Source organism: Caloenas nicobarica, chromosome 6 (assembly GCF_036013445.1).
Source record: "Caloenas nicobarica isolate bCalNic1 chromosome 6, bCalNic1.hap1, whole genome shotgun sequence".
NCBI lineage: Eukaryota > Metazoa > Chordata > Aves > Columbiformes > Columbidae > Caloenas > Caloenas nicobarica.
The window spans coordinates 26,893,092-26,920,533 of record NC_088250.1 but is presented as its reverse complement, the minus strand read 5'-3'; the positions used below and the strand labels follow the sequence as shown (position 1 = coordinate 26,920,533).

At 36.9% G+C, this 27,442-nt stretch overlaps 1 protein-coding gene across 1 annotated transcript in view; it reads right to left on the bottom strand.

The window, feature by feature from the left end:
• Positions 1-340: 340 nt before the first annotated feature.
• MAP3K2 (mitogen-activated protein kinase kinase kinase 2) overlaps positions 341-27,442 on the bottom strand; it is a 55,121-nt gene continuing 28,019 nt past the window's right edge. The window contains exons 6-17 of the mRNA XM_065637528.1: positions 26,572-26,685; positions 25,866-25,965; positions 24,773-24,903; positions 21,876-21,955; positions 19,918-19,985; positions 16,965-17,060; positions 14,079-14,285; positions 13,189-13,337; positions 11,594-11,725; positions 10,253-10,382; positions 8,912-9,089; positions 341-7,177 (exon numbers count right to left, since the gene is read on the bottom strand). Of these exons, the coding sequence (XP_065493600.1) occupies positions 6,952-7,177; positions 8,912-9,089; positions 10,253-10,382; positions 11,594-11,725; positions 13,189-13,337; positions 14,079-14,285; positions 16,965-17,060; positions 19,918-19,985; positions 21,876-21,955; positions 24,773-24,903; positions 25,866-25,965; positions 26,572-26,685 (1,611 nt within the window). The 3' untranslated portion in view covers positions 341-6,951. The remainder of the gene's footprint in view (positions 7,178-8,911; positions 9,090-10,252; positions 10,383-11,593; positions 11,726-13,188; positions 13,338-14,078; positions 14,286-16,964; positions 17,061-19,917; positions 19,986-21,875; positions 21,956-24,772; positions 24,904-25,865; positions 25,966-26,571; positions 26,686-27,442) is intronic.

Here is a 27,442-nt window from a genome sequence, read left to right as displayed (position 1 = left end):
GTTAAAAAACCAATAAAATACAGGCTTCCGGAAAAGCACATTTTAAATGAAAAAAAAAAAAAGCCAGTAGGAAACTCCGGTATGAGACTGACAATCCACATTGTTCTAAAATACAAAATTCTTAAAAGAGAAATCACACTGTTGTCCCTACAGAGTGTTTTAATATATTTCTAAGTACAATTCGTGTCTGATTTTGGAAATACAAATACATTTCGAATGGTTAAAAACAAAAATTAAAAAAATATTTTGAACATCAGCCAGCTGAAAATATATTTATCTAGTAAATCATCTCTCAAAGCTTTTATATATTTAATTATTCTAACTAAACATAGTACCCTTAAAAAACAAGTTCATAAAAATGTAGAAACAAAATTGTGGAATAAGATTACTGGGATATATATACACGCACACATTCAATGCATACACAGAATTACAAGGGGGTTTTGCCTTTTTTTTTTTTTTTTTAGGTTTGTAAGGTTGTCAGACCAATGGAACTAGTAAGCAACGCTCAACTCCTGAGTTCCTCAACCAAGATAACCGTAGGCTAATTTTTTTAAATTGTTTTTATCTTTTATCTTTTTATACACAAGATATTCCATGTAAAGCAGCAACAGCAGTGCAGTTACTGGCAGCAACATCTCAAAAGTAATTAAAAAAATCCATACATCCAGACAGTAGTACATTGCACACACACGTGATTCTCATACATCCATCAACAATTGGTCAGAGTATTAAATCAGTGTACAAATTAAATATTTCCAAAAATGTGCAAAAAAGTCAACGTTGATAGAAAAAAAACACCTTTGTGTACATACATTACAAACTGTGCCCAGCATCCAACTGAGAGTAAAAACATTTACAGTGAGAAACTGATAGATTAAATAGAGAATTTAATGGCTACATAAAAATGTACATTAGATTAAGAGTAAATTTACAAATTTTTATCCATAGCTTCATGAAAACTAAAAGCCTACGCTCCAACTCACCTAAGTCTCCTCCACGTATTTACAGTGATATTCTGTCATCTGCCTCCTGCCAGGTCCCTGCGCTGTAACAAACCGTTCCACTTCTAGGATGACACCACCTTTTATATGAGTATCAACGAGAAACAAACACTAGGGAACCAACGGTCTAACGCCTGTTCAGAAAAGAAAACGCAACCCTTGGTTTTAATTCCACATTCTATAACCTCTGGGGAAAAGGATTGTCTAGTTTTGGGTTAAAAGACATGAAAAACCTCTGAAATATTTCCCATGACGATCCAGCTCTTGGAGTTAGAGCGCCCTTGTCCTTCTGTCTCGACAGAAACCCCTGACCTCCAGTGATCCTCACTGGTGGACTCAATGTAAGGGCTGAACCATCAGAAACAATTTTAACGTGTTTTAATCCAGTTCCTCTCCCTTTAAAGTAGGTTTATGAATACAAAGACCTAGCCAAAGCGTGACTGCGAGCATCGGCGCTTTGAAATGAGAGATTTTGTTTCCTCCACCCCATCTACCCCTCAAATCTGTACCTGTATGTACTTACTGCCTGAGAAAACCCAAGGGTTGCTCCAGCCAGTGGGGAGCTGCAGTGCACTGATTCAAGCAACGGAGCCCTGCCGTGAAGCTGTACGTGAACTCACATCTTATTCAGCAGCCATCCATGGCCACCACCTATGCAGTATTTAAGTTATGCCAACTAGAAAGAAAGACTGTGTGAGCCAAGTGGGGGAAATAAAAAGAGAAAGGAGCTCCTTCATTTCTGATAAAGAATTTTGATTCGGAAGCCCCAGGGCAGCAGTGATTCTGCCTGTCCCCTCTGCTGAGAGCAGGATGGACACCCTGGTAACTGTGGGTGACACTTGGCTGTCATGTCAAGCCCACTGCTTCCCAGCAGCTTTGACACGTTCTTACTACAGCACACAGCAACCCAGGTCACAGATCTATTTCATGGCATTCCTTAAATGTCCCAAAGCTCAAACCTAGCTATATAAGTCACCAGGTTTAGTCACCAAGCTTATGCATTAATTTTAGAATGACAACAGTAAGATTAAGTTAAAAAGAGTTTTAAAAAGCAAAGTCTTCATTTTAACGCTGGCATAAATTTTGCACATCCACACAACAACTATAAACACCCAAATCTCTTAAATATGGGCAGTGTCTATCACTTTTTACTAGTACCTGCTTTACCCAGTTAGCAATAGCTTACTGACGGATATATATGTACCTCTAAGTAACAGTACCGATCCATGAAACATCACTTTTGGCTACATGTATATGGGCACAGAAAAGCTTTGGTAATTTTATGTGATTTTACACTGCAGACTTGTCATTAACACAAGACAGCAAGTTACCAGCAAAAAGAAATGATACTGGCAGTTAATACTTTTGCTCTTCTAGAAACACCATAGGGACTTGCGTTCAAGCACACATATTATGCTTCGCTATATGAGTGACTAAGACTTCCAAGATTTAAAAAGAAATTAGTTATAAATACCGGTAGATCTGACCAATTTGCTCATGTCTGTGGAGCTGCAGTCAGACGTTGCTCTGTGCCGTCCCAAGGAACGACTGGCTGCTCTGCGCTGTGCCTACAGGCGCTGTGAGGCGTTCAGTCAAGACAACGGCAGGATTAGGAGTATCCAAAAGGCACAGGAAAGAATTTAATGGGCACAATTTCGCTGAGAAATCTGTTGATTTCCTTAGACACATCATACTCCTGTGTACTGTGAGTAAACAGCTTTTAATGCAGAACCGTGCTCACAAATGTACGACTCTGACTTGGAGTCCATTAAGAACTCTGCTGCCATCTCTGCACAAACCCGGAGTCCGGTACCCAGAGCTGCATCTCAACTAACAGGATTTCTGAGTGTGCAGAAAAGTCCTTTTTCTGGTATGCACAGCAGCACACCACCCCCAAACTGCAAATGCCAACCCAGTATTAGCACAGGGAGCCCTCAAGAAGTGGTCCAAAAGATCACTACTTAAAATTCTCAATTTAATCTCTGCAACAGATTATAACAAAAGTACACTTTCCAATGCAGTTAGGTGAATTCTGGTTTGGGCACTTTGAAAAATCCCATACTCTTAAGACTGTTTTGGTGACATGGAATTGTATGACATATTTCAAATATGAACAAAATTAAGGCATACACATAAAAGGCACGAGCTATAAAAACACCTCAACTTTTCGGGTTTTTTTATACTGAAAAGATTGGCTACAAATCAAATCGCAAATCAAGTTAAAATTTTAAGACTATTTAAACTGTCAAGAAAAAAAAGTCTATGTAGATTTAACTTTGCAATTTTTAGATTAATACTTTTTAAAGTCCTCGCATGGATAGTTCCATGACCCAAATCAAACAACTTGCTCTAACACAACTGAAACTTTCAGTCATGCTCTGACAGGACTGTTAGTTACACCATTAAAACCATACTGCAGAAGTAGCTTAACTTTTGTTACTTAATACGTGCAACAGACAGAGTGATGAATGCATTAGCAGATAAGTGCTTTGAAAATATGCATACTCACTGTGAACAGTGACCGTTATTTTTCAGGAGCACAGCTGCATTTACAGAAAAGCAAAACAATCCTGCAGCAGTTGGTTGTGTGGGTTTTTTTGTTTGGGGTAGTTTTGTGGTTTTTGGTTTTGGGTTTTTTTTGTTGTTGCTGTTGTTTGGTTGGTTGGGTTTTTTTTTACTGGCAATTTCTAGTCACTGGATTCAACAATTAAGAATAATTCATGATTCTAAACTGCTGCTGTCTTTGTTAGTAAGAGACAAAAAGTTGCGAGCAGGAAGCTTGGCTCCGCAACCCTCCTCCAACACAGCTTTAAACATGCAATTCCATGAACCCTCTTAAATTCTAGAAATAAGGTTTACTCATTATTATACCAGAAGTCAATGTAAGTGTTTTACAGACATTGTGTACAAAGGGACTAATTACATAATGCAACTTGTTTTACTACATTACCCTACAGGGGATAAACGTTACCTAACCTTTTGGTAAAAGTCTGATTTACCTTCATATTTATTTCTAGCTCAAAACATTTATGTTAATAACCATCTAGTTTATTTTAAGTTGCTTACGTCAGTACACAAATTCTCCATAGGGTGAAAAAAAAAACCTAAAAAAAACCCCAGCTCAAGCCTAATCTTTGTTAAATTAATACAATTTTACTAGAATCATTTGAACTGGCAAATTCATCTTAATTTTAAGAAGTACCATCTTTACATTGGCAGCCCTCTGATATGTCAAAGAAATTAAGGAAAATGCGTTCTGCAAATTCTGTTTTTCCTGGCACGAAAATGCTTACCGTTGTCATGACTAAATGCCGTTTTTTAGAAAAGGCACAAAAGCAGCAAAAGCGATTATTCAGTAATTAAAAATCACAATGAGAAAGTGATATTGCATTATACATGAGCCAGCACTGTCTCACAAAAAGAACACATTATAAGAAAACTAGATTCCGAAAATTTTCAAGCTTCAGAGAAGTGCAGTTTCTTTTTAGATTAATATATTTAAATGTTATGAACACTACAGATAAACCTGGTTACATTTTCCCTTTAATGTCCTTTTTTGGTAATATAAGGTTTCCTTACCTTTTCAGGTTATCACTGTCCACTATTGAGTTTTACACTCACTTTCACCTTGGTTTTGGTACCATCTTAAACTGTTTGAAATCAGTCATTTAAACTATATGATCTTTAAATTACCTACATAAACTATTAGGCTCTACATTAAGCTTCCCATCCCTGCTGTCACTACATTTTGTTTATAAAGCAAAGGTCCTTTACAGCAGAGTGTATACCAATTCTCTCAAAGGCTGCGTTCATAGCTTTAACCTAGTGGCAGAGACGCGAAAAAATGCAAGTCAGTCCAAGGTGACTTTTCTTGCAGCCTTCCGACCCTTCCCTAGTCTGATTAGTTCTTCCCATGCTCAGGAAACGCTGCACAGTTGTTACCCTGACTGAGAAAAGTATAGGCTGGGTGAAGTACTCACATAAACCAAAGAAGCCACCACTCTCAGTCTCAAGGAGAGATGCGCCTCCACTGCCCCCCCCCCCAAAAAATCATTCTGACTCCACTACAGGTAAAGTGGTTCAGACAGATCCATACTCCTGCTTATGCTCTGGCACAAAATTTGCAAGTTAGCAGCATAAATTCAGAAATCTCATGAGTGAACTACCATGGGAATGGGTAAGCTTATTGTTCTGTCTCCATGCACTTCATGATTCTGATAGTCCTCCAAAGATGCAAAACAGGTAGAGCCCAGTCAGAGCAGACACGGCTCACAGTTCCAGCCCGCTCTGCCTTCACAAAACAACAAAAGCAAGCAATGAATCATCCAAAACAATATACATTATTTCAGTTCTGTAGTCCAATAGTTTATTTCCAAATGCCCTTTTAAATTATTTATGTTGTGTTTTTCTACAAAAATATGATAGTTTGACTTTTCTATTGTGAAAAGTCAGTTTATTCACTACACCTGATCAGTACCTGGGCTTCTCGACTGAGAAGCACTATTTCAGAGTTTTACCTTTGTTCTTTTATTATACCCTTTAAGAAATGGAAAAAGTGATCAACACGCTTTTTATGACAGTTGGAAATCTGACAAACACCAATCATCTGGATTATCAGGCTGGAGTAATCACACTCATGTTATTTATTTGTTGGCTCTCTTTGCGCTTTTTGCCTGTTATTCATACAGTCTTTCGTGCCGTGCCTCCTTGTTCATGTGGATTCATCATCGCTACCTTATTAAAAATATAACTGGAGTCTTATCTTTCTCAGTGACTTATTCCTGATGTTAAAAGATGTTTAACTGTACTTCAGGAATTTTCAACACATCCTAGATGACTGAATTGTGTTACTAAAACAATATTTTCAGTGCATAATGGGAAGAGTTTTATATTATTCAGGCACTTGATGTTGACATACATTCCATCCCAGCGCCTCTCGACAGCTTTGAAAACATTATTTCTTACAGCTCATTCTGAATCAAGTAACTCATATACTGCACAAGGATTAGTCACTCCCCTTCCCCCCCAGCCATTCATGGGATTGTGGAGAACCGACTCCCAGTGTCACTATTTTTTTCTTATCTAAGATAACCGTCTCCCTCCAAGCTTATGCAACAGAGGTTCTCTTTGGCAGATACAGCAGGAGACTTTCTCCTCACTATTTACATCCCACAGATGACCCTTGTCTATTCTGGAAATTTTTCCCTTGCAGTATAGTACTTTCTACGAGTTTGGGTCCATAATCTGCTTATCTGTAACTATTTTCCTATTAAGATAACATGATAGATCTACACCAAAGCCTCTAACAAGTACATCAGTGTTGAGTTCTTTTTTTTCTGTTATTTTCTTTTGGTCACATAGAAGTACCGGTTAGACACGGTGCTGCACAAAGAGTTCCAAGTTCTTCCAGCTTTATCATTAACTCTCAGAACCACATGTTCCAGATTAAACTGTAAAATCCAGAAACCAATTAAAATGCTAAAATATAACAAGAACTTAGAACTCTCTGCTGCAAGTACCGACAATATAAAGAACAATCACAGAGAAGTAACCTTCTTGTTCTTTAGCTGCATGTCTATTTTTCCCTGCACCCTGAGTCAGTCAGCGGTGTCAGAAAAAGTCACACAGTTCCTGACTGTCCAAGCATTTGTCTTTTTTTTTTTTTTTCCCTTTAAATAAGGAACAAATATGTACTAAAGTGCTTTATCTACGTGAACCACATCAGTACATTATAGAAACAAAAAGTTCTAGTCCTGGTGGGAGCGGGGGAGAGAAGATTCTCATTTTAGATACAAAATTTTAGACTGTTTACAATCTAAGTGAAACAAAGATTCAAGAGAATATTCTCTCTTGTCTTTTTTCTCCTTTTTTCATAAAAAATAAAAAATAAAAGTGCAGTCAAATAGAAAATAAATGCAGTAGATGCAAGCTGAGTTGAGGCAGGCTGTCAGTGATAGTGTGCAAACGTGTGTCTTAGCAGTTCATCTGCAAATGGTCGCAGCTTGGCCTCGATAAAAATCCGTTTCAAGAAATCCCGAGCATGGTCGGAGACGTGAGGTGGCAGCTGGGGGTTGGTTGGCTGAGTGGCAATTTTAAAGATGGCAGCCATTGCTTCGAACTCTGCCCACGGGGGCTTCTCTGTGAGCATTTCTACCACTGTACAACCTACGCTCCTGAAACAGAGGCAGAAGTGAAACAGCAGGTTACAACAGAGTCGTGCCTTTCTAGGAATACAAGAAATAGCAAAGAGCTACTAAAACACCACAAATAAGTAGCATCTGCTTAACTCTACAGAGTGACTTCAGTGGAAAACAGGTGTTTATAAAAACTGCATGTACTGCTATATGCTTTAACTCAAAGCTACACAAACCCTGCCTACACCTTCACTTTACTGCAACAACAAGGTATTTATCTGGGCGGTACCACCTGCACTGTGTCCCTGCCCTGTGCAGTGCCCAGCAGGCTGACACAGGGACCGCGCCGCACGACCCTTGTCCCCGGCTCTTCACAGACCTGCAGGATTTGAATGCACTTGAAAGCATTCATGCTCATGAAGGCCAAACAGAAATGCAAAGCAACAGGAATGCTTTGAAGTAAGAGTATATCAAGTGTTCTGCTAGTTCATTAAAAATGCACAAGTTATCACCAATGAATAATGTGCAAACATGGAAGTTGATAAGTTTAAAACCACACTTCAGTGGTATTTTTAGTGTTCTTAACTAAAAGAGGAAGATAGACTTAGATTGCCAAACAAAATTTTAAGATCCTAAGCAATCTTTGAATACAAGGCATATGTTTAAAGGATTTGGAAGGCCAAAGGCCGCGCATACGGCCAGAAAAACTTCGTTCCGTGAGTCCTGTGAGATCAGCCTCTTCCAATAACAAGAAAATTGATACTGCAAAATGGATAAGCTGGAATAATTTCACAGTTTTCAGGAAGTTTTATGGTTTCTCGAGATGCTTGCAAGAAGTTTTATGGTTAGACAGAGGTATGTTTCTTTATACAATAATGATTTACCGAATGACAGTCCAACTTCAGTATTTTTTCTTAGTTTTAACTAGGATTTTCGCCATCAAAAACATGTATTGACCTCAATACACATGCTTCAAAGTTGAACAAGTCAACTGCCTGAAATCTATAAGGCTGCTCAAGTATAGCAGCATAATTACTAAGTAATCTAAAATAGGCTAAATTAGTTTCCCTGACATTAAAAGTATTGCCATTGCTTGGATATAATGCGGTTCCTGTTTAAACACACGAAGCGTTTCTACTCCTGCATGTCTACTGATGCCAACCCACGATTCTGTGTGTTCAAAGATCACCTGCAGTGCAAGGTGTCTAATCGCTAAAATCACCTGTCCTTTGAGCTGGAGCTATGTCACATTACACGCCGTACCACAAACATTCCTTTTTGAAATTTACCTTTCCCTCTTAATTTTTAAATATTTAGTAACAACTTAAACCAAATAATTTTTGATACCTCCCATTTTAATCTGGCTAATTCATTCTTATGTGCTCACTTTTTCAAGGACTACCATTTCATTTTCTGCCTTGCATCAAAGGTATTGCAGTGATAAAGTTTCATTACAGGACAGTGACTTAACTGATGCTTCAAAGTTTGACACGTTGCTTTCACCCAGTATCTCTCCATGATTAACAAACAGTCTGGTAATCCTAACTTCATGCAACGTTAGTTCAAACGATTCTCTTGTGATCCCTAAATCAATGGGCTGAGGAACTGTCAAATGCAACACTCCCATATTGCAGTTTTAAGTCATGTCAGTGCTCACACCTGCCACCTTCTTTGGCTTAAACCCCAGAATGAAACACTTCAACTTCAGATAATGAACACCTACACTCTGTTGAAAACAAGCCCTTTCAGTAGAGAAGTTATTTTTTAACATACCAGATATCTGCTTTTCTGCCATACCCCTCTCCACTAATAACTTCTGGACTCATCCAGTATGGAGTTCCTGTGACAGACTTCATTCCGGTACCAGAGAGACAGATCGTCTGCAGTCGTTTGCTGGCACCAAAGTCGCCAAGCTTCACGTTGCCTGCTGAGTCTCGCAGAATGTTTGCTCCTGGAAGGAAGGAAACACAGCGTTATGTTTGTGAAAGGCCCGTTAACATTTTGGTGTGGAAAATGGTAACAAAAGTTTGGATTCAGTCATACAACGCAAGATCAGCCAAGTATTTCAAGCCAGAGAATTTACTTTCTCTACTCATTCTTATTACCCTATTCCAGGGTTACAGAGTCGTGCCCTTCTAGGAATACAAGAAATAGCAAAGAGCTACTAAAACACCACAAATACGTAGCATCCTCTTGAATTGTACACATTGGTTTGCATCCTCGGCCTTTTCCAGGTAGTGCCAGTCACTTTGTAAAGCCTTCCTGACAAAATAAGGAATGTACTGTACGTGGGAAATAAAAATAAATGAGAGAGAAGTTTCCCCACAAGTGAAAAAGTCTTCATACTATATTAAAGCACAAACTCAAACTGTGTTACACATTTGTTTAAAACACTTATCTGCATAAGCATGTACAAATTGACTGAGACATCTCAACATTTTTTGCAACAAAATCCTACTGACACAAAGCAAAAGGAAAATTGTAAAAGTTTTAGGAAATACCACAGCATTGTGTTCAACACACCTATTTTGCACGTCACCATCTTCCCACATATTTGTCACTTACTTATGCAGCACTTGCAAGTCACCTGTATCTATCTGCAAAACATAAACAGGGCTGTTTCCTCAGGTTTCCTGGCAGTAAAATGGAAGAAAACCGAGTCATTTGGTCAGGCAAGTCACCTCTGCCAGTCATTCCTTGTACCAGTGAAGTGCTGGGTAATTTCTATATAACTGATGAAACAAAACTCCATAAAAACAAACTTCAGAGTAATGATGCTTTCCTCAGCATATTGAATTTATTTGTAACGACATCATCCTTTGATATATTCAAAATTATTAATATTAAAATAAAATCAGAAATAAATTTATCATTATTGTTTTGCAGAGAGAGACTACAGAAACATTTTCAGAAGTCTGCTAGAACATCAAAAAGATGCTTCTTTTTTCTACCTCAGGTTACAACCGTGACAAGAATAAATTATGGAAAGCAATCTCATTGATTTTAAGTCAGTATTTCGGCATTTCAAACTTAATTACATTTCAGCATTTCACACAAGACTAGACAATCATCTGTAGCTAAGAGCACTGAACGGTGCATGGAACATATCATTACCCTTAATGTCTCGATGGACAATCATATTACTGTGCAAATAGTGAACTCCTTCCAAAATCTGCCGCGTGTATTTACGAGTCACATTCTCTGTGAGTGCTCCGTACGATTTCAGTTGGTCTTTGATGGAACCCTATGGAAAACAAGGAGTATAAAACACTGTAACATTTCTATAATCACAAGTAGGCTTAAACTACAGTTCAACTTCAATGAGATTTATGCCTGAAATGTAGACATTTGAAGTTGCAATACTTCTCTAGATCAATGTAAAAGCACAGGTATAGTTTTATCTCCACTGAGAAAAATAGGAACTTTGTCAAAAAAAGAGGCTTCACAGAGAAGTCATATACTGAAATGTTAAGCTGTTAACTTTAAAACTGTCAAGCAGCTGAATAGCTCCAGTGTGATGTACAGAAAAAGAACAGCAGTATTTTTACTCAACCACCACTTTCAACTTTTTTGATGGTTAAATGGTGATACTCAAGTTGAACAAAACACATGCCATTTATCCTGGGTAGTTTATACTCTGGAAAAAACAAAGGTTGTCAAGAAAAAAAACCATCACGTGGTAGGATGGTGCTTTATGTAAAAATTAATAGATAAGTCTCGGCTTAAAATGACATTAAATCAAAAATTCATGGTTTTGTAACTATTTCTGTATAACCTTTGTCACACAGTTACAAACTGCTAAGATTACTTCTGTGACACTGTCCGCCAAATCTCACAAAAATTCAAGCAGCACTCCCTGCAGCCACCTCACTTGGTAAAAAAATGAAAATCTACAGTTTTCCGACCTTATAATATTTCTTAACAAAACAGTAGAAAGACAGTTCAGCATGTACCAAAATGCCACACAAAAAAGCAAGCACTAAGATTATTTTCTGTGTGCACTTATTCCCACACCCATTTTAGCTACTTTTTGTTTTCCCAAAATGATTGAGCACTTAAGATGGTGACTACACAACAGCATGGGCATGGTGACTACACAACAGCATGAGCTGGACCACAGGAAAAAAAAATTTAAAAAAGGGAAAAAAAAACCCCAAAAACGGGAAGATTCAAGAGTGTACTAATGATAATATTGTCTTTTCGAAGGCACTGCCAAGCACTTCTCATGTCAACATGAAACACAAAGAACTTTTGTACAAACTACTGTGATTTTGAGAACCCAAACAAATAATGGAGATGGGCTACTGTAAGCGCTTGCCAGCAGCCATCTCTGGCTACTGTTTTTAAGCTGGACAATTCATTAATATCTGTGTGCACTCTGGAAATGCTGTCTACTCAGGTGCTCATCACATTGCATAGAAACGATGGTTGAAGTGGACTGGCTCTCTTGCTTACCCCAGGCATGTATTCCATGAATATAGAGAGTGTTCTTTCTGGTGAGTCTCTCAAGAAGCCGTAATACTGAACAATTCTTTCATGCAGCAGATTTTTCAGCAACTGAATCTCGCATTCAAGTGCATTTACTTCCTAAAAGGAAAAAAACAGACAAGATGTAGTAGCATGCTTGATGTAGTAATAATAAAGTTTCAGATTTGGGGTTTTTTTTTTAAGCAGGACAGTATGCACACACTAAAGGGACATGTAAACTGGGTAACAAAATACTCTTGAAGCTTATGTAAAGCTTACATTTTATAACAGGAAAATATCACCATGGCTTTACTAAAAATTGACTTTGCAAAGAGTTTGCTGTTATTTCATTTTTTCTCTTACTTTGAAGTTATGTTTGTTTCAGAGCGCAGCAGATATCAATACTTGACTGGATTCCAAATTTCTCCAAGAAGTCTCTTGTCAAAACTTACATTTTATCCGTCACAGACTATTACTGATGCCCTTATACTTCTGAGCTTAGAAGGAAAACAGATTTTTTGATGCTGAGAGGCACACATTACAAAATGCTACGGCAAGTGAGGTCACAAGACTGTTGCTATAGGAGACACTGCAGTATTTTAAATTTAACATTTTCAAGGCATATTCAGTTGTTTTGTTACATTTTCAAGAAGTAGCAGCAACAACTACACTAGAATTCTACAGCACAAATGATTTTTGACTTTTTCCTTGACCTTACATCACTAGTAGCAGCAACTGTAACTGGCAGCCACTCAATTCGCAATCACGCTTACAACCTTTGTCTCCCCGGCCTTGCTCCCCACAGTGCAGCACACAGTCCTAATGTGGGAAAAGTAATAATTCTTTTTCCATCCTGTAAAAAGCAGCAAGTATGGTTTGGGAAAAAAGAAATGGAAGATTGGTGCTACTTTTTAAAAGTTTCTCTCCTCAAGTGTCTAGTATATACAGAAGGGCAAGTTAAACTTTAGAGAGAGAATAAACTGACAATTAAACTCTTCAGAGAGAGATACAGTGAGAGTAACAGTAGCTAGCCCTGATGTCCAAAATGTTGTGGGTTTGTTTGTTGGTTTTGTTTGTTTGTTTGGGTTTGTTGGTTCCTTATGTCTTTTGTTTTGTTTTTTAAAAAAAGAAAAAGGACAAGATTCTCAAACTGTCTTCATAGCCAAACAAAATACCCTCAATAATTTATTTTCATGAACACTTACATTATTAGTACAGATTTTTCTGTTTATAAATTGAACTCGTTCTAATTCCTATACTAGTTTAAGTATAAATAATTATCCATTTCAGAGCACAGCTAATAATGGATCATTTAATTTTAGAGGCTGAGACTGCACCAAATTAACTTATGTATGTTCACTGCATAAGGATATGTCTGAAAATTAAAAAATAGGATGTAACACTAAAATCAGGTAACCAAACTAATTCTCTGAGGTTTTAACAAAAGAAGATTTGTAACAAGGACATGAAACCACAACGTCTTTTAAAACATCATCCTGTTCAAGGAAGGGAACCACAGTCTAGCCTGGAACACAGCACTTCAGCAGAAGCCCTTTACGAGTTCTCTCTTTGGTATCACTCACCTTGCTGGTTTCTGGACTATCAGGATCAAACTGAACTTGTTTAACAGCCAGTTCTCTTCCGGTATCAGCATCATAACACAGATACACTCTGCCAAATGCACCTTGACCCAGCAGTTTACCAAGTCTCCAGTTAGTTGGAGCTCGTGGTGCTGAAAATATAAGTATGTTTTGGTTTTCAAATGAGCTTGTTATTCAGCTGATCGAGAATAACTGGAATACACAGAAAATAATTTTTTAAAAGACTACTTTTTCAACAACAGAGACTGTGCGTCCTAAACCTCCCCATATAAAGTTACAAAGATCAATAAAACTTCATGTAAGATGGAAAACATGAGCTACTTATATTTATTCACAAAATAATTTCTGGTAGAGACACACATACTTAAAGCAACTAGTAATAGCTAATCTGAAAAAAAGACAAAGCATGTTAAGCAAACTTAGTATTATTTTTTTTAAATAATCAAGGCATGATTAAAATGTACCGTCAACCAAAGTCATTAAAAGTATATTTGCTCCTGAAATGGCACCACAGATATAAAACAGTATCACTTAAGGGCTACAATTTATTGCAAAACTTGACCAACATCTGCAAAAATAAATAGTAACTGCAACCTACATAAGCCTTCTCAGGTCCTTGAGAGTCTAACAAATCATCAAAAGCATTTTACAGTGTTTTGTTATCACAGATGTAAATTCCATGTGAAAATCTACATGAATGTGGGCACAGTAAGCAATGAGAAAACTGCTGAGCATACAGCCTTGACTTTTTCCTACCAGAGAGATAAAAACATATTATTCAATTGCAGATACTTTCATGATGCTTAGTTTTGACATGATGTGTTTGAAAGATAAGAGTTTTACCAGGGAGTTCACAAAGTGCCTTCACTTACAGCGACTGGGTGGGCTGATGTCCATGACTGACAAGGTAGGATTGTCGATGTCACTTCCCCTCCTCCTCATTCGGTTTTCTTCGTATTCTGGCGTAAAGACGCTGCTCCCGCTACTGGTGCTCAGCGAGTGATCGGTGGGACTGAAACTAACTGGTGATCGGAAGCTGTTCCCCTGAGTCCTTCTGGCTCTTGGAAAAGTTTTACGACCTTCAGTGATGCACAAACAACACTAATGTTACACTACAAAAAAGTACTGCTATGCAATGTGTGCGTGCCAATTACTTTATGGACTTCACATAATTTAGTTTAAATCTTCCACAGCATGTGATATGATGTAATGATCATGAAATTCACTGGTTGAACTTTCCAACAAGAAGAAAATATTCATCACAGATGTATGTAAGAATTAGACCGAATCCAAAACTAGTTTACATTTAAGTGACCAAAACTGGGACTGAATTCTAGAACTGTTCAGAAATGTAACCAACATACTTCAGAAACCTGCAGGGCTGTGAGATAAGGAAGGAAAATATCCTGCCTCTACTTTTATTGCTCTATTAATGTGTAAATAACAAATTTCTCATAAATATGATAAGAGATATGTTTACATTCCAGTGGTGCCCAGGCTGGTATCTTCACCCTGTAAACTAATAATATTTGAATGCAAAGAAAGACCTACATATGGAATCAACAGAAGACCACAAAAATGTTAAAAATAAAAAAATAATCACAAATAATGCATAATTCAGAGATAGCTACAACATTAGAATAAAAATGGCATTGACCTTCAAAAAGGTTACTTACAACCAGATGATTAACACAATTCATGTTAGTATATTCAGATAACATGAACATTTTTACGTCAGCATAGCTTGATGAAGTTTCATCCCACAGAACTCATAGGAACAGCTGAAGGAGTCTAATTCATTAGGTATTACACTGCAGAAGGAGTTCCCAGGGGACTCAAGAAGGCAGCTGAAATATTTTTGCAAAAGTACATGCAGATTTATATACTAGTCTGGCCACTTTCAATTCCAAGAAAGATACGCAAACAAATTATTAACCAGTTTTATAAACCACTGAGATGATAATAAGGTGATAAACCAGCCATAAATAGTTTGTCACATGTAGCTAATCCAATTTCCCCATTTCATTGGAACATTGTCATAAGCTCAAGCGTTGCACGGACCAACCTACTATGCAGAGTATGGCCAAGACAGATTCAGAGCAGTTATCAGTGATTTCTCAAAGAGGAGAATAATTTGAGTGGACATCAACAGCAGTTTACCTTCAGTTCACTTCCATACACTACTTTAAGTGACAATGTATATATGATGGAACATAATACACCAAAATATTGCAGATGACATCAAGTAAAGTATGGCTGAAAGTCCATTTAAAGACAAAAATCAAAATTCACAATATTAGTAAGTTGGAGATGATTCAGAAATCAACAAGATGAAATTCAGTAAGGAAGTGCAATATACACATTTAAAGAAAAATCAGATGCAGAAACCACAACATGTCAAGTAATTGGTTGGCTAACAGTCACGTGGAAAAGGACATAGGAACCATAAGAGACCACAGACTGAACAGCAGTCAGTACAGTGACTGTTAAAAAACTGAAGTGTCCTTCCAGAACGTATTAACACGACTACTACATACCAAGTCATGGTTATTTCCTATGTTAAACAAAAAGTGGCTATGAGAAAAGCCTCAGCTAGAACACTCTATTCAGTTTTGGCCACTACAAGAATGGAGAAGAGACCAGGGAAAAAAAAATGAGGCTTGCAAAAGTGTCTGACATTAAGACTTAAGGCTTGAAAGAAGAAAACTAAGGAGAGAACAGATGAGTGTGTGATGTAGTGTCATATATGGGCAGTGACCCATTTTACACTGTGTCAAAATGGAGTAAATAGTTACTAGTTTCATTTGCAGGAAAAATGATTTAGAAGACAGAGAAAGATTTACTTAAAAGTCAGTACGACAGATCTTTGCCTATTCCATCTTGCCTTGGAGCAAGGGACTCGACTGAATCTGCTGTGCAGTCCTTGAATTTGGGATTTCTGTGATTTCTGTAACAGGTTTATTGCTGTGCTCATTCCACACTGCAAAGGAAACTATCTGGTCTTGGAGAAGTTTCTTCTTAGCACTTCTCAACTAGTGCTTGACAGAAGTCAGACAACCCTTCCGCTGCTCCTCTTTCCTTCCTTTGGAAATTTAACATTAGTTGAATTTACATCAATGTTATTACTGTCCAAATCAGATTTGTGACCACATCAGCAGGCACTGTCTTGCATTCCAACAATTGATTCTGCCAGCTAATTGTTAATTCTCGGTTTAAACTACTGCTCTTCAATTTTATTTACTCTCTTAATTTCTGGAACTGTTAACAGGAATGCCACTGTATTTGTTTTTTGGGTTTGTTTATTTTTTGTCTGGCTTGTTTGTGGGTTATGTGTGTGGTTTTTGTTTGGTAGGTTTTGGTTGTTTTTCATTTTGTTTATGGGGCTTTTTATGTTTTCGGTGTTTTCCTAAGCAAAACAAGAAATGACAAAGTAACTGACACACCCACACTGGACAGAAAAGGGTCAAAAAGGTCAAAAGCTTACACTGGATGACTCGTGCATGGCTAAAGATAGAGAACATTTTAATAGCTGTGCATGAGTCATGAACTCTGTAATCTATAACTTTACCAGAGGCAAGACTATTCAGCAGCGCTTTCAATCATCAGAAGTTTAGCAAGTGAGTTTGGGGAAAGAAGTTGAGCTTCAGTTTCTTCAATATTTTCATTCATTAAGATTTTACAATCTAAGTTTTCTTGTTCACTTCTAAGAAGAGAAAAACAGATTACTAAAGCAGCACTCTTTCAGTATTCACACTTACCGTCGTTGTAGTCTTGTTGATGATATGAAATATGGTATCTTCGGGGATAAGTCCCCCCCTTTCCAAATTTCTCAAATATTGGGATATCATACTCTACTATAAAATAAAAAGATACATTCAAAAATTTTAAATGTGGCAAAACCAGTTTGGTATTACAAGCTTAAACGTGGTAACATATCAGAGGATATGCTTCCAGTTGAAGCATCAGAACATAAAAGATTATAGAACTAAAGCTACAAATCTAACAAATCACACAATCTAAAAGGACATTCAGCCAAAAGTTCCAAAGGATCAAGCATTCAATAGCTCGAGGGTTTGTAACCTCTTGTTTAAAAGAATGTCAGAGGACTCCAGCATGGCCACCTACTGCAGTTTTAAAAATAGTTTATAGAGCAATTCTGAGAAATTAGATTTCATCAGGAAAATTGGCAGAAATTATTACAAAGAATAAAATTGGTGAATATGAAAAATTGGTGAATGAGTCGACACAGCTTGAATTACTAAAACACATTCAATAGGTCCTTTTTAAAAACTGTTAAAGGAGAAAAGTATTCACAAGATAAAGGGAAAAGCTCTTCATGCATTAATAAGTCGTGAGATGGTAAATACAAGAAATGGGAGTAAATGGCCAACAGTTCCACAGGAATCTGGGCTAGAACTCATGCAGTTTAATTCTGCATGAATTGTATGGATAGAAAGATGACTAGTGAGGTGACAAAATCCATTTGGAGAAAGGAAGCCAACAGAAGAATTACAGAAAGCCCATAAGAGTCTAAGTGATGGGATATTAATATGGCAGATGAAATTCAGTGTAGGCCAGTGTGAAGGATTGTGATAGAGAGTTCCAATAAAGCAGCAGCCTAACTCTATGTATTGGCTAAAAAGAAAATTAAATGCTATAAATCATTAAGATATACTAAACTAAGTTTTGGTCCACTCCATTTCAAAGGATTTAGTAAAACTGAAAAAGATTTTGAAGTACAGAGATGACCCAAGATACAAAATTGCTTCTCCATAAAGAATGTAGGCCTCCATAGATTAGAAAAGCAACAGCTGAAAGGGAGACAAAGAAGTCTATTAAAAAGAAAATAAGAAAAAAGAAAATCACAAAGGTCATATTTTGTCATAAAACACAAAAAAATTGTGGAAGGGGAAAAAAAAAAATCCTTCAAATCACAGATGAGCATCTTGCAAGTCATACACGACTAGGAATATATTCTGAAGAAGGAATATTACACATTCCTCTAGAGAATCCTGCTACTGGTTATGGCAGAAGAAAAGATTAGGCTATCTGGACATTTTTTCTGACTCTATATACTATTCTGGTTTTGTTACACATCAAATAATGAGAATAAATATTGAATATCCCATTGTTAAAATACCAGAGCATCCCACAGGGAAAAAAGATATTGCAAGATCATCTTATTAGAAAAGTAACCGTAATAAACAAACACAAGTAAACTAGATTAAGATTACCAAAGGCAAACTGATTTCTGACATTTCCAACTTTTTTGGTATTTATTTCTGCCACTTAAATGCTTCTTATAAACAGTTTGAGTTGTATTTTCATTTTAAAATGGTGCAATCTGTTAAGCACTCTAGAACGCTTAAAAGAAAAAAAACCACCACCACACGGTTATCTAGATAAAGCTTCATAAACAAAATAGAAAGAAGCTTTCAAGTATATAACAGACCAAAAACCATAAAATATCCCAAATTCACTGGAAGCTAATTATTGTTCAACTGCAAAATTCTGTAGCAAGGCACATCCATGAGAGAGACTTCAAAGCACTGTCAAGGTTACCCACTGTACTTTGTATCCTGAACCACACACAACAGCTTGGATTCAAGCCAGAGTATCGTATGAAAACAACATCAGTGGTGATGATTAATTTATAGGCACAGCACACGGTTCTTCTTCATCTGTCTGCTTTGCAGAGCTTTCAATTACAGAAGTCATGAGCACTTCAAAGTGATCCCCATTTCACATAAGAGAAAACAAAGGCTCCATGTGCTGGTTTTGGCTGGGATAGAGCTAATTTTCTTCATAGTAGCTCCTACGGTGCTAACATTTTGGATTTGTGACCACAGTGTTGATAACACAGGGATGTCTCAGTTATTGCTGAACAGTGTCTACACAGCATCAAGGGTTTTTTTTATTTCTCGCACTGCCCCAGCAGTGAGTGGGCTGGGGGTGCACAAGAAGCTGGGAAGGGACACAGCCAGGACAGCTGACCCCAGCTGACCAAAGGGATATTCCACACAATATGAGGTTGTGCTCAGCAACAAAACCTGGAAGAAAGGAGGAGGAAGGGAGGACGTTTGGAGTTATGGTGTTTGTCCTCTCAGGTAACCATTAGGTGTGATGGAGCCCTGCTTTCCTGGAAATGGCTAAACATCTGCCCGCTGATAGGAAGCAGTGCATGAATTCCTTATTTTGCTTTGCTTGCATGCACAGCTTTTGCTTTACCTATCAAACTGTCTTTATGTCAGCTCAAGAGTTTTCTCACTTTTCCCTTCCAATTCTCTCCCCTAACCCACAGTGAGCAAGCAGCTGTGCGATGCTATTGAGGTTAAACCACAACACTTCAGAATTAAATAAATTAACCAAGGTTATGCATCAAAGTAGAGATGGGTATTGCAGTCCAGTTCAACAAACTGTTGCGTGCCCCTGTCCACTGCATCATTTGTTCTTTTCAGAGAAGCAGATAAGTTATACTATGGACACTAACAATGGTGTTACGCACAATAATCTAGAAGAAAATATTTGGAAGATCTTATATTTCACTGTGTCTTTAACTGTGTGCATTTGGATTACATTTTGTTACTTTTTTTCTTATACTATATTGTTTGTGTAATATAACACCTCTCAATATGAAATTCCCTTCTAAGCCTTATTATTTGCAAGAGAACAAGTTTTGGAAAGCTAGTATGTCCAGTGATTTTTGCATACCTGAGAACTCCTGATGATTATCTGGATAGCTCTGTGCTCTTGGCATCCGAGACTTGGGATAGTTGTCTCTGGAAGTGTAAAAACATACAGAATCTAAAAACTGCTGTTAATCTAGTCCTTAAACATTAAATCTTACTGTCTCACAATTCTTTATTACTGATGAGAAGTTCTTGCTATACAAGTCACAGTTTACAAATATGGAACCCAATTCTGGAAATCAACTCTAATAGGCATCAATAACAAGTCAAGATCAGTAACAATGACAAGCTTGCTTATTGAGCCTAACACAGTAAGAAAGCAACAGACTCTGTTAATGAGCCATGATATAAGTAAAAACATGAATTATCACAAGTACAGCCACAACGGAACACTGTTATGTTCAACACCTTTATTGCTAAACACAAAGGTTTATAGACGGGCAAAATCTCTTATCTTATACAACCTATAAAAACTCTTGAGGAAATTTAACCAAAGAAATGCAGAACCTTTTAACATCTCAAAGTATTTCCTTCTCTCCATTAAAGTCATAGGATTAAGAGAGTAATTTTCTCAAGTTATAGAACGATGAAGAATTTTTTGGTTCTTATGATCACATTGTTTCTTACCTACAGTTGGTATGTAACTCCCAGCCACCAAAAGGAATGAATGGGATTGCCAGTCAGAGCAACCGATTACAGTATATTGCCATAAACATACCAAAAACATGCCAAAACAATGTCCTCCTTTTTCTGGTAAGAATTTCTCTAATGGGTAACAGAAGCTAAATGGAGACACAAAACCTACATCTTTGTAGGAAATATGTGAATGGAAAAAAAAGAAAAGGGAAAACAAACTAAGTAGACATGACAAATGAAATAAATAAAAACAACCACCAAAAGAAGTTTTGAAGAAGAAACATGAGTCAAATTAAGATCACTTTGTTTCCCCTTCTTCCACTCATACCTACCCCAGAAAAAACCTAAAAATTAGGCATTTGGTAGGATTTCTATCCTACGTAGCTATATTAAACACTGTGTGTATAATCTATCACACTCCAACCAGAAAATGTTTTTCATGTCTATTGTTTACTTGCTTGTGAAATAGAGATTTATTACTTAACTCAAAAAATTATTTGTTGGATTTTGTGTGTCCTCAAATCACATATTTTCAAATGAAATGGTACTATGGAATACTGATTAATCATCGCAGGCAATTATTTCCAACTTTTTACCTTTCTACCAATTAAATACTTATTATTTGTCGAGCAGTTCCAAATAAACGAGTAGCCAATCTGAGCAACGTAAGGCCCAGGGTTATTAGCCTGATCAATCATATGTTCTCTTTGGCTTACCTGGTGGCTGAGAAACTGGACAGAGACCCTCTCAAAACCCATGAATCTCCTAACAGATCAAACAAAACAGATCTCCAGACCCACCACAGCACACACTGCCTCTTGCTAACTGACAAGTTTAAACAAGAAAAAGTAGAAAGTCTGCAATGGCAACAAGGGGAGAGGGATGGACAGTAACTGCAAAGAAAAGGAGGGGACTGTCTGTTCAAGTCTTTACATGATTCCACCCTCTTTCTTGAATTGGGTACCCTCAGCCTTGGAAAGGGGAAGCTTGCTCATATAGTAGTACCTAAGAAATGTAAATTTGATGGGGCTGCTCACTGCCAGGGAATATATTTCACATATATGTAAGACTGGCAAAATTTTGTAAAAATCTTCAGTACATTTTTGTAGGATATGAAGTCTAAATTTTTGTGTTTCAAATGCTAATTGTAAAGAAAAAAAAAGCTACTTCTATTTTCTGTGCATTAGTAAGGAATTAAGTTTCAATAAGCTTTTATAAATGTTCTATGACTTACAGATGAATTTCTGGAAGAAGTTCAGTAATAGGTGTTGCTGGAGAGGTATGTTACAACTGATACATTATGCAATCTAATAAAGATAAATAATGAACGTAAATAATTCTTACCCATCTAAAGGGCTGTCAAGTGAGGGACAGCTTCCTGAGCCAGAGTTTTCAGGACTGCTCAAAGACAATGGATCCAGCATCTAATACACAACGAGCAGAGAAAGACCAACAAGTTCAATTTTTGTTTTTAAAATGCTTGAAGGTTTCCTTTGAAGGAAAACACCTAATAAAATCCAAAACCAAACCAGAAATATTAATTACTAGAAAAAAAGCTAGCTGCCATAGTTGAACCTGCATTACGTTCTTTTTCCTGAAATCATTTTGTCATTTTTCTCACATCTAACTAGAATGTAGTTAAGGTATTTAACCTTGCATCATGCTGTGTACCTAGCAAGTTGTACTGCTACAGTCTTCTTCAACTGTCTCTTAATATTGTATATCAGTAGCTTAACAGCTTAATACCAAAAATAAGGCATCTAAAGGATAAAAAGCTGAGAGAGTTAAAAAAAAAATGTGGGTTTTGTTGTCAAATAAAAAATCTCAAACATGACACAGATTGTGATGAATGCAGTTTACATAATCTCTGTAATGGTTTAAGTTTGACCAACTGGAAATCACAGAAAACAGCTAAAATTAAATACTGTAAAAAGCTTTTAAATATTTATCTCTAGTCATGGCTCCAACCAAGTTATACAAAATTTTAAATAAAACTTTTAATAGAATAATTTAAATAGAAGAGAAAATGGAAGGAGAAAAGAGGGAGAATGCAGAAATTTATAAACACTCTCCACTCAACCCAAAATAAAATTAACTTTCATCTGAAACCGAAGTTTACAAAAACACCGAAGACAGATATATTTTTTTCCCTAAAACACTTCTGGCGACCTAGTAATCAATGCTCATGAGCTTTGTGGAATCTGCCTTGCATCAGTCTGAAGAAGTCAAAACTACTTCAGCCAGATCTATTACATAAAGAAAATAACAAACAACACTTTCTCTGTTGCTCGAATTCTAATTCAGAGAAAAAGACATGGATTGATAGTAAAGAGCATCCTCCTGACTACCATCTATTTCTGTTGGCTGACATTAATTTCATTTCTCTTGCACTAGCACCCTTAAAGTCCTAAGTTTAATGACAGGCAAACATCACTCCTTTCTCTTTTGCAGTAAAGCAATCTGAAATATTTTGAAGATTTATTTTTCAAAATAAGTGGAAACAGAATCTAAATTCTGAATCACTGAATGTGAGAGTTTTACCAGCCTGCCTCTCAAAAAAGGAGTGGAAAGCTCATCTGTTGTCTTAAAATGAGCTCCTTCCTAAAATAAAGTTTGTTTTGGTATATTAGATAACGTCTATTATTTTCTCTGAATTGGATGCCAGTCTTTTGCTGTAAATTAAGCAGTTGCTCTTCCAATTTTTACAGTCTGTGCTGCATCTTAAAGGTCCTGAGCACATACTTTGCTGAGCACGTCAAGGACTTATCACAGAAATAGTGTCCAGAAAGTGAGTTTGCACTCTGCAGACTCAGACACTTAAGTTAACTCTGTATCAAGGAGGACATTTACCATAGGTTCAGTAATTATATTCCTCTTTTCCCATGCCAAGTCCTGAAAGCAAAGCCCTCCACTCCCAAATTCCCTTCTTGTCTTTGTGGGGCAGGCTGTGACAGACGCAGGCAGGATGGCCAACACTTGCTGAAGTGATGTAGGAACTTGGGGAAGGGAGCAAACAGACGTGGCGAGTTCTCAATGCTCCAACTTGGCCCTCGAGGCTGCTTAGATTGAACTAACCTGGCTTCCTATGAAAGTAAAATTCCTGTGTTTAAACCCTGCTGACAGCTTACACAGCAATGACAGGTTACATGTTTCTTGAATACTCTGGAGTGAAAGGACATCCTGGGCCTCAGAGACCACCTGTCTGTTTGACCAGTCTGTGACCAAAATTGCCTTTACCCAGGTCAAAAGTAACCGTTGCGCTGAATGAATCCAGGCCTGGGCTGGATCTGACTACACGGCTATGATAATGAATAGCACCCTGGGGTGGAAATTAGGAGATTCGGTCTCTATTCACAGCTCAGTCACTACAGTTGTGCAACAAATTGCACAATCTCCTTGCCTCTATTTTTATTCTATCATCTGTCTCTCATTTAGTCAGCTCATAAAAACCATTGCTTCTTGCCATTTGTGAATACACTGCCAATGTCAACAAGGACTTGAAGTGATTCGGGTATGCAGCACGATTGTTTTTTCCTCCCTAAAATATCTCTTTCCCTATTGCCAGTTCTGTGAGCCATACATTCCTCCAGCTTTTCTTGCTGTTTTTAAGGGCAATTTTGATATTCCGAGTGCAAGATTTTTATTCGTGGTAAGTGTGCTGATATCCCACACCAATAATGCAGGTGAATATGGAGAACACAAAATAGATGTGACCCTCCCCTCCCACAAAAAAACCCCACGTGACTGTGGAAAGTATTTCCGAGCTTATTTACACCAGGTCCACTGCCACCCCCTTGCCTCTACCCCAACACAGTATCAACTGAGTCTAATTCTGACAGATCCAAACTTTTATTTAAAATCTCATTTGATTTTCTGGGGAAGTTGTAAAACTGGTCTTGCTTACATATCCTTCTAATTAAAATGAAGGTTTTTGTGCTCTTTAATATAGACATATCTCTTGCTGTAATTTATATCTATCGCTACCTCACTCAGCTATCATGGAAATAAAGATTAACAACTTTCTCCTTGTAGCAATATATTCAAGTAATTGAAGAGACAGAGAAAAACAGGTTTTACAAGACTAAACAACCATAATTATTTTAACCTTCTCTCACAGATCATGTTTTCTAGGATTGTCATTATTTCTTTAGCTGTTCTAACAATTCCACATCCTTCTAGAACTGCGCTATTTCATAAATGAATCTAACAAAACCTTTAATTTTAATAAATCACACACATACCTGATCCATACTTTCTGGAATGAATTCACCCTCACTGTTGATACTGGTGAAGGAGCCATTTCGGGCCACCTGATGCAGCTCATCTGGAATGTAACCTGGGGGAGGTGAACTCCTGTCACGAGTATTAGAACCTTGGGATAGAAAAGGGCAAGTCAGAGTCTCTTCACTAACCCAGAATCCAGGGGCTTTATTCAAGTACTTCTTGGGCACTGAGCCTGTCTGGATCACTTTGTGCTTCAGAAATTTCCCAAATGCCTATGCAACACAAGACTTACATACAGCATTCAAAATCTGTAATCCAGGAATTACGAAAGAGTTGGGGCAAGGTTGCTTCAATCGCATTAAAAAGAACTTTCATTATACAGGAACAGAAATATAATTTGCTTGCACATCTAACTGGATACATTTCTTCTTTTGAAACAACAACAACAACAAAAATCCAAACCCTTCCACCCATATCAACTAATCCTTTCCAGCTCTTGTGAATTTCAGTTTTTCTCTGTAGAACATTAAGTCTGCAAGAACATGAATACCTCTATTTACCATAAATGTATAATACATTAATTAAATTGTCTGAAAAACTATCTAGTTATAATTAAATTTGGAAGTTAACTTCACACCAACTTTAAAACATGAACAGGCAAAAATGTTATATCAATGCCAAAATAAGTATCTTAAACAAATTTCCACGCATTAAGATTAAAAAATATGGGAGTCCTAAACAAAGCAAGGAAACTCATTGCCATATAAACAGATTTTTCAGCAACTCATTCCTGTATCAGAAAATGAAGGGGAGTACTAACAGCAACTTTTTAGGATACCCATCAGTTAACCTCAAATAACTCTACATAAATTTATTTACATACATTTTTTAGTTAATTTTCTGTACTCTCTCTCTCTCTCTCTCTATATATATATATTTTTAAACCACCCTTGACTTAAAATTCAAAATCCAGCCCCTGCGTGCAAACTCAGTGAGGCAAGCCATTGACGAGTAAGAGAAACTCAAACAGTCTGTGTTGAGAACTAGGTATTCATTAAGAGAATATTACAGAAGTTTTTACAATTAAAGCTATTGAAATATGTAGCTTACCTATTACAGACAGCCGCCTTTTTCTGTCTGTAAGACCAAACACCGTATTATCTAAATCTTCCAGTGAAGGCAAGGGTTCCACATTATTTACACTGGGTGACTGAAAATGCATACATATTAGAAACTGCAATTATTACTTTGTACTCCTGACAATGAAAATACTTCACAAACTTTACAAGGCTTTGTGCACATTCCTTTTTTCAAGCAGTCAAAAATAAACTTGTCAATTTATATCAAATTTATATCAAATTTATATTCATCTATTTTAGTAGCTCATTCTTAATGTTTTAAAATAATTTTCAGTACGTACTAGTATGCAAATCCTACTAACATCATGGCTGTGTTGTGATAGATAATATCGAAATAATTCCGTATTTAGCCTATAGTCCACTGCTACAGTTTATTACAACATTTAACTTGCAACAAAGGAGTTTCACCAGCATATGCTTCTCAAATTTGTATTACATCATCATCCTACTAAGGAACCCTTTTCTAGCACTGTAGGGAAGGCACACAAAGAGACAGGAAAGGTATCCAGGAAAAAGTTAAAACCGAGTGAAACCAAAATTTTAAGACATGCTTAAAGTGAACTGAAGAAGCAATCAGTAATATTTTCAATTGGAAAAATGTCATCTTTAAGAAAAGATACAAATTATACTTCAACATTAAAACTGAGGAAAAAGACATTTAGCGTGACAAGTCGTACCTTTGTATTTCCATGTATTACAAGTAATATCTTGAGACTCTTCATATGAACACTACGGTCAAGCAGTTCAACAGCTTTGTCCAGGTCGTCCTGTGTGGTTAATGGAATTACAAGCTACAAAAAGGGGAAAAAAAGAAAAAAGTCTTAAACAGGACACAAGAAAGAAATGAGGAAGTCAAGTGCAGAGACACAAACTGATCCTATCTTTCCTTACATTCCAAACAACTTGAAAATAAAATTAATTAAATGATGCCTCAAGTTGCCACCAAAATGTCTGAAGTTCAACCTTAACTCTTCCTTCAGATGGCTTAAACAGGTGTAGCATGGTGGAACGAGTCCTCACAATGGAGGAACCATTTTACATATGAACAACTTAATATTCTGCAAGTTTCAGAGAAACGTGCAACAGTGTTGAGGTATTTGCCATTGCCTAAATTAATGCAAGTCTGTAAAGTAAATAAGTTCTGGTTTATAGATTATAAAGCACATTTTTGTAGCTCACAATATTACAACTATATTTATTTGAAGTTGTATCACTAACAGAATTTCTCCACTGAATAACAGAATTTGTTAAGGAAGTGTTTCAGGTATGATGTGTCCACATGGAACAACTGTAGACCTCACTAGAATCTTACTTTGATGTAATTAATTAGAATTAACTTGGCATTCAGGTATCTTTAGAACAGAAAACATACCATTAAAGTGCACTTGAGATCTGAGTTCTATAATGATTAAAATTGAGCTTATGTTTCAGGAGTGTAAATTACAACTTCTCTTGTAAAAAAGGAACAGCACAACATAGATCTTTAAAAAAAATATCTATTCTACCTGTAAACATCAGTCAGTGATGCTCAAACGCAACATCAGCTGC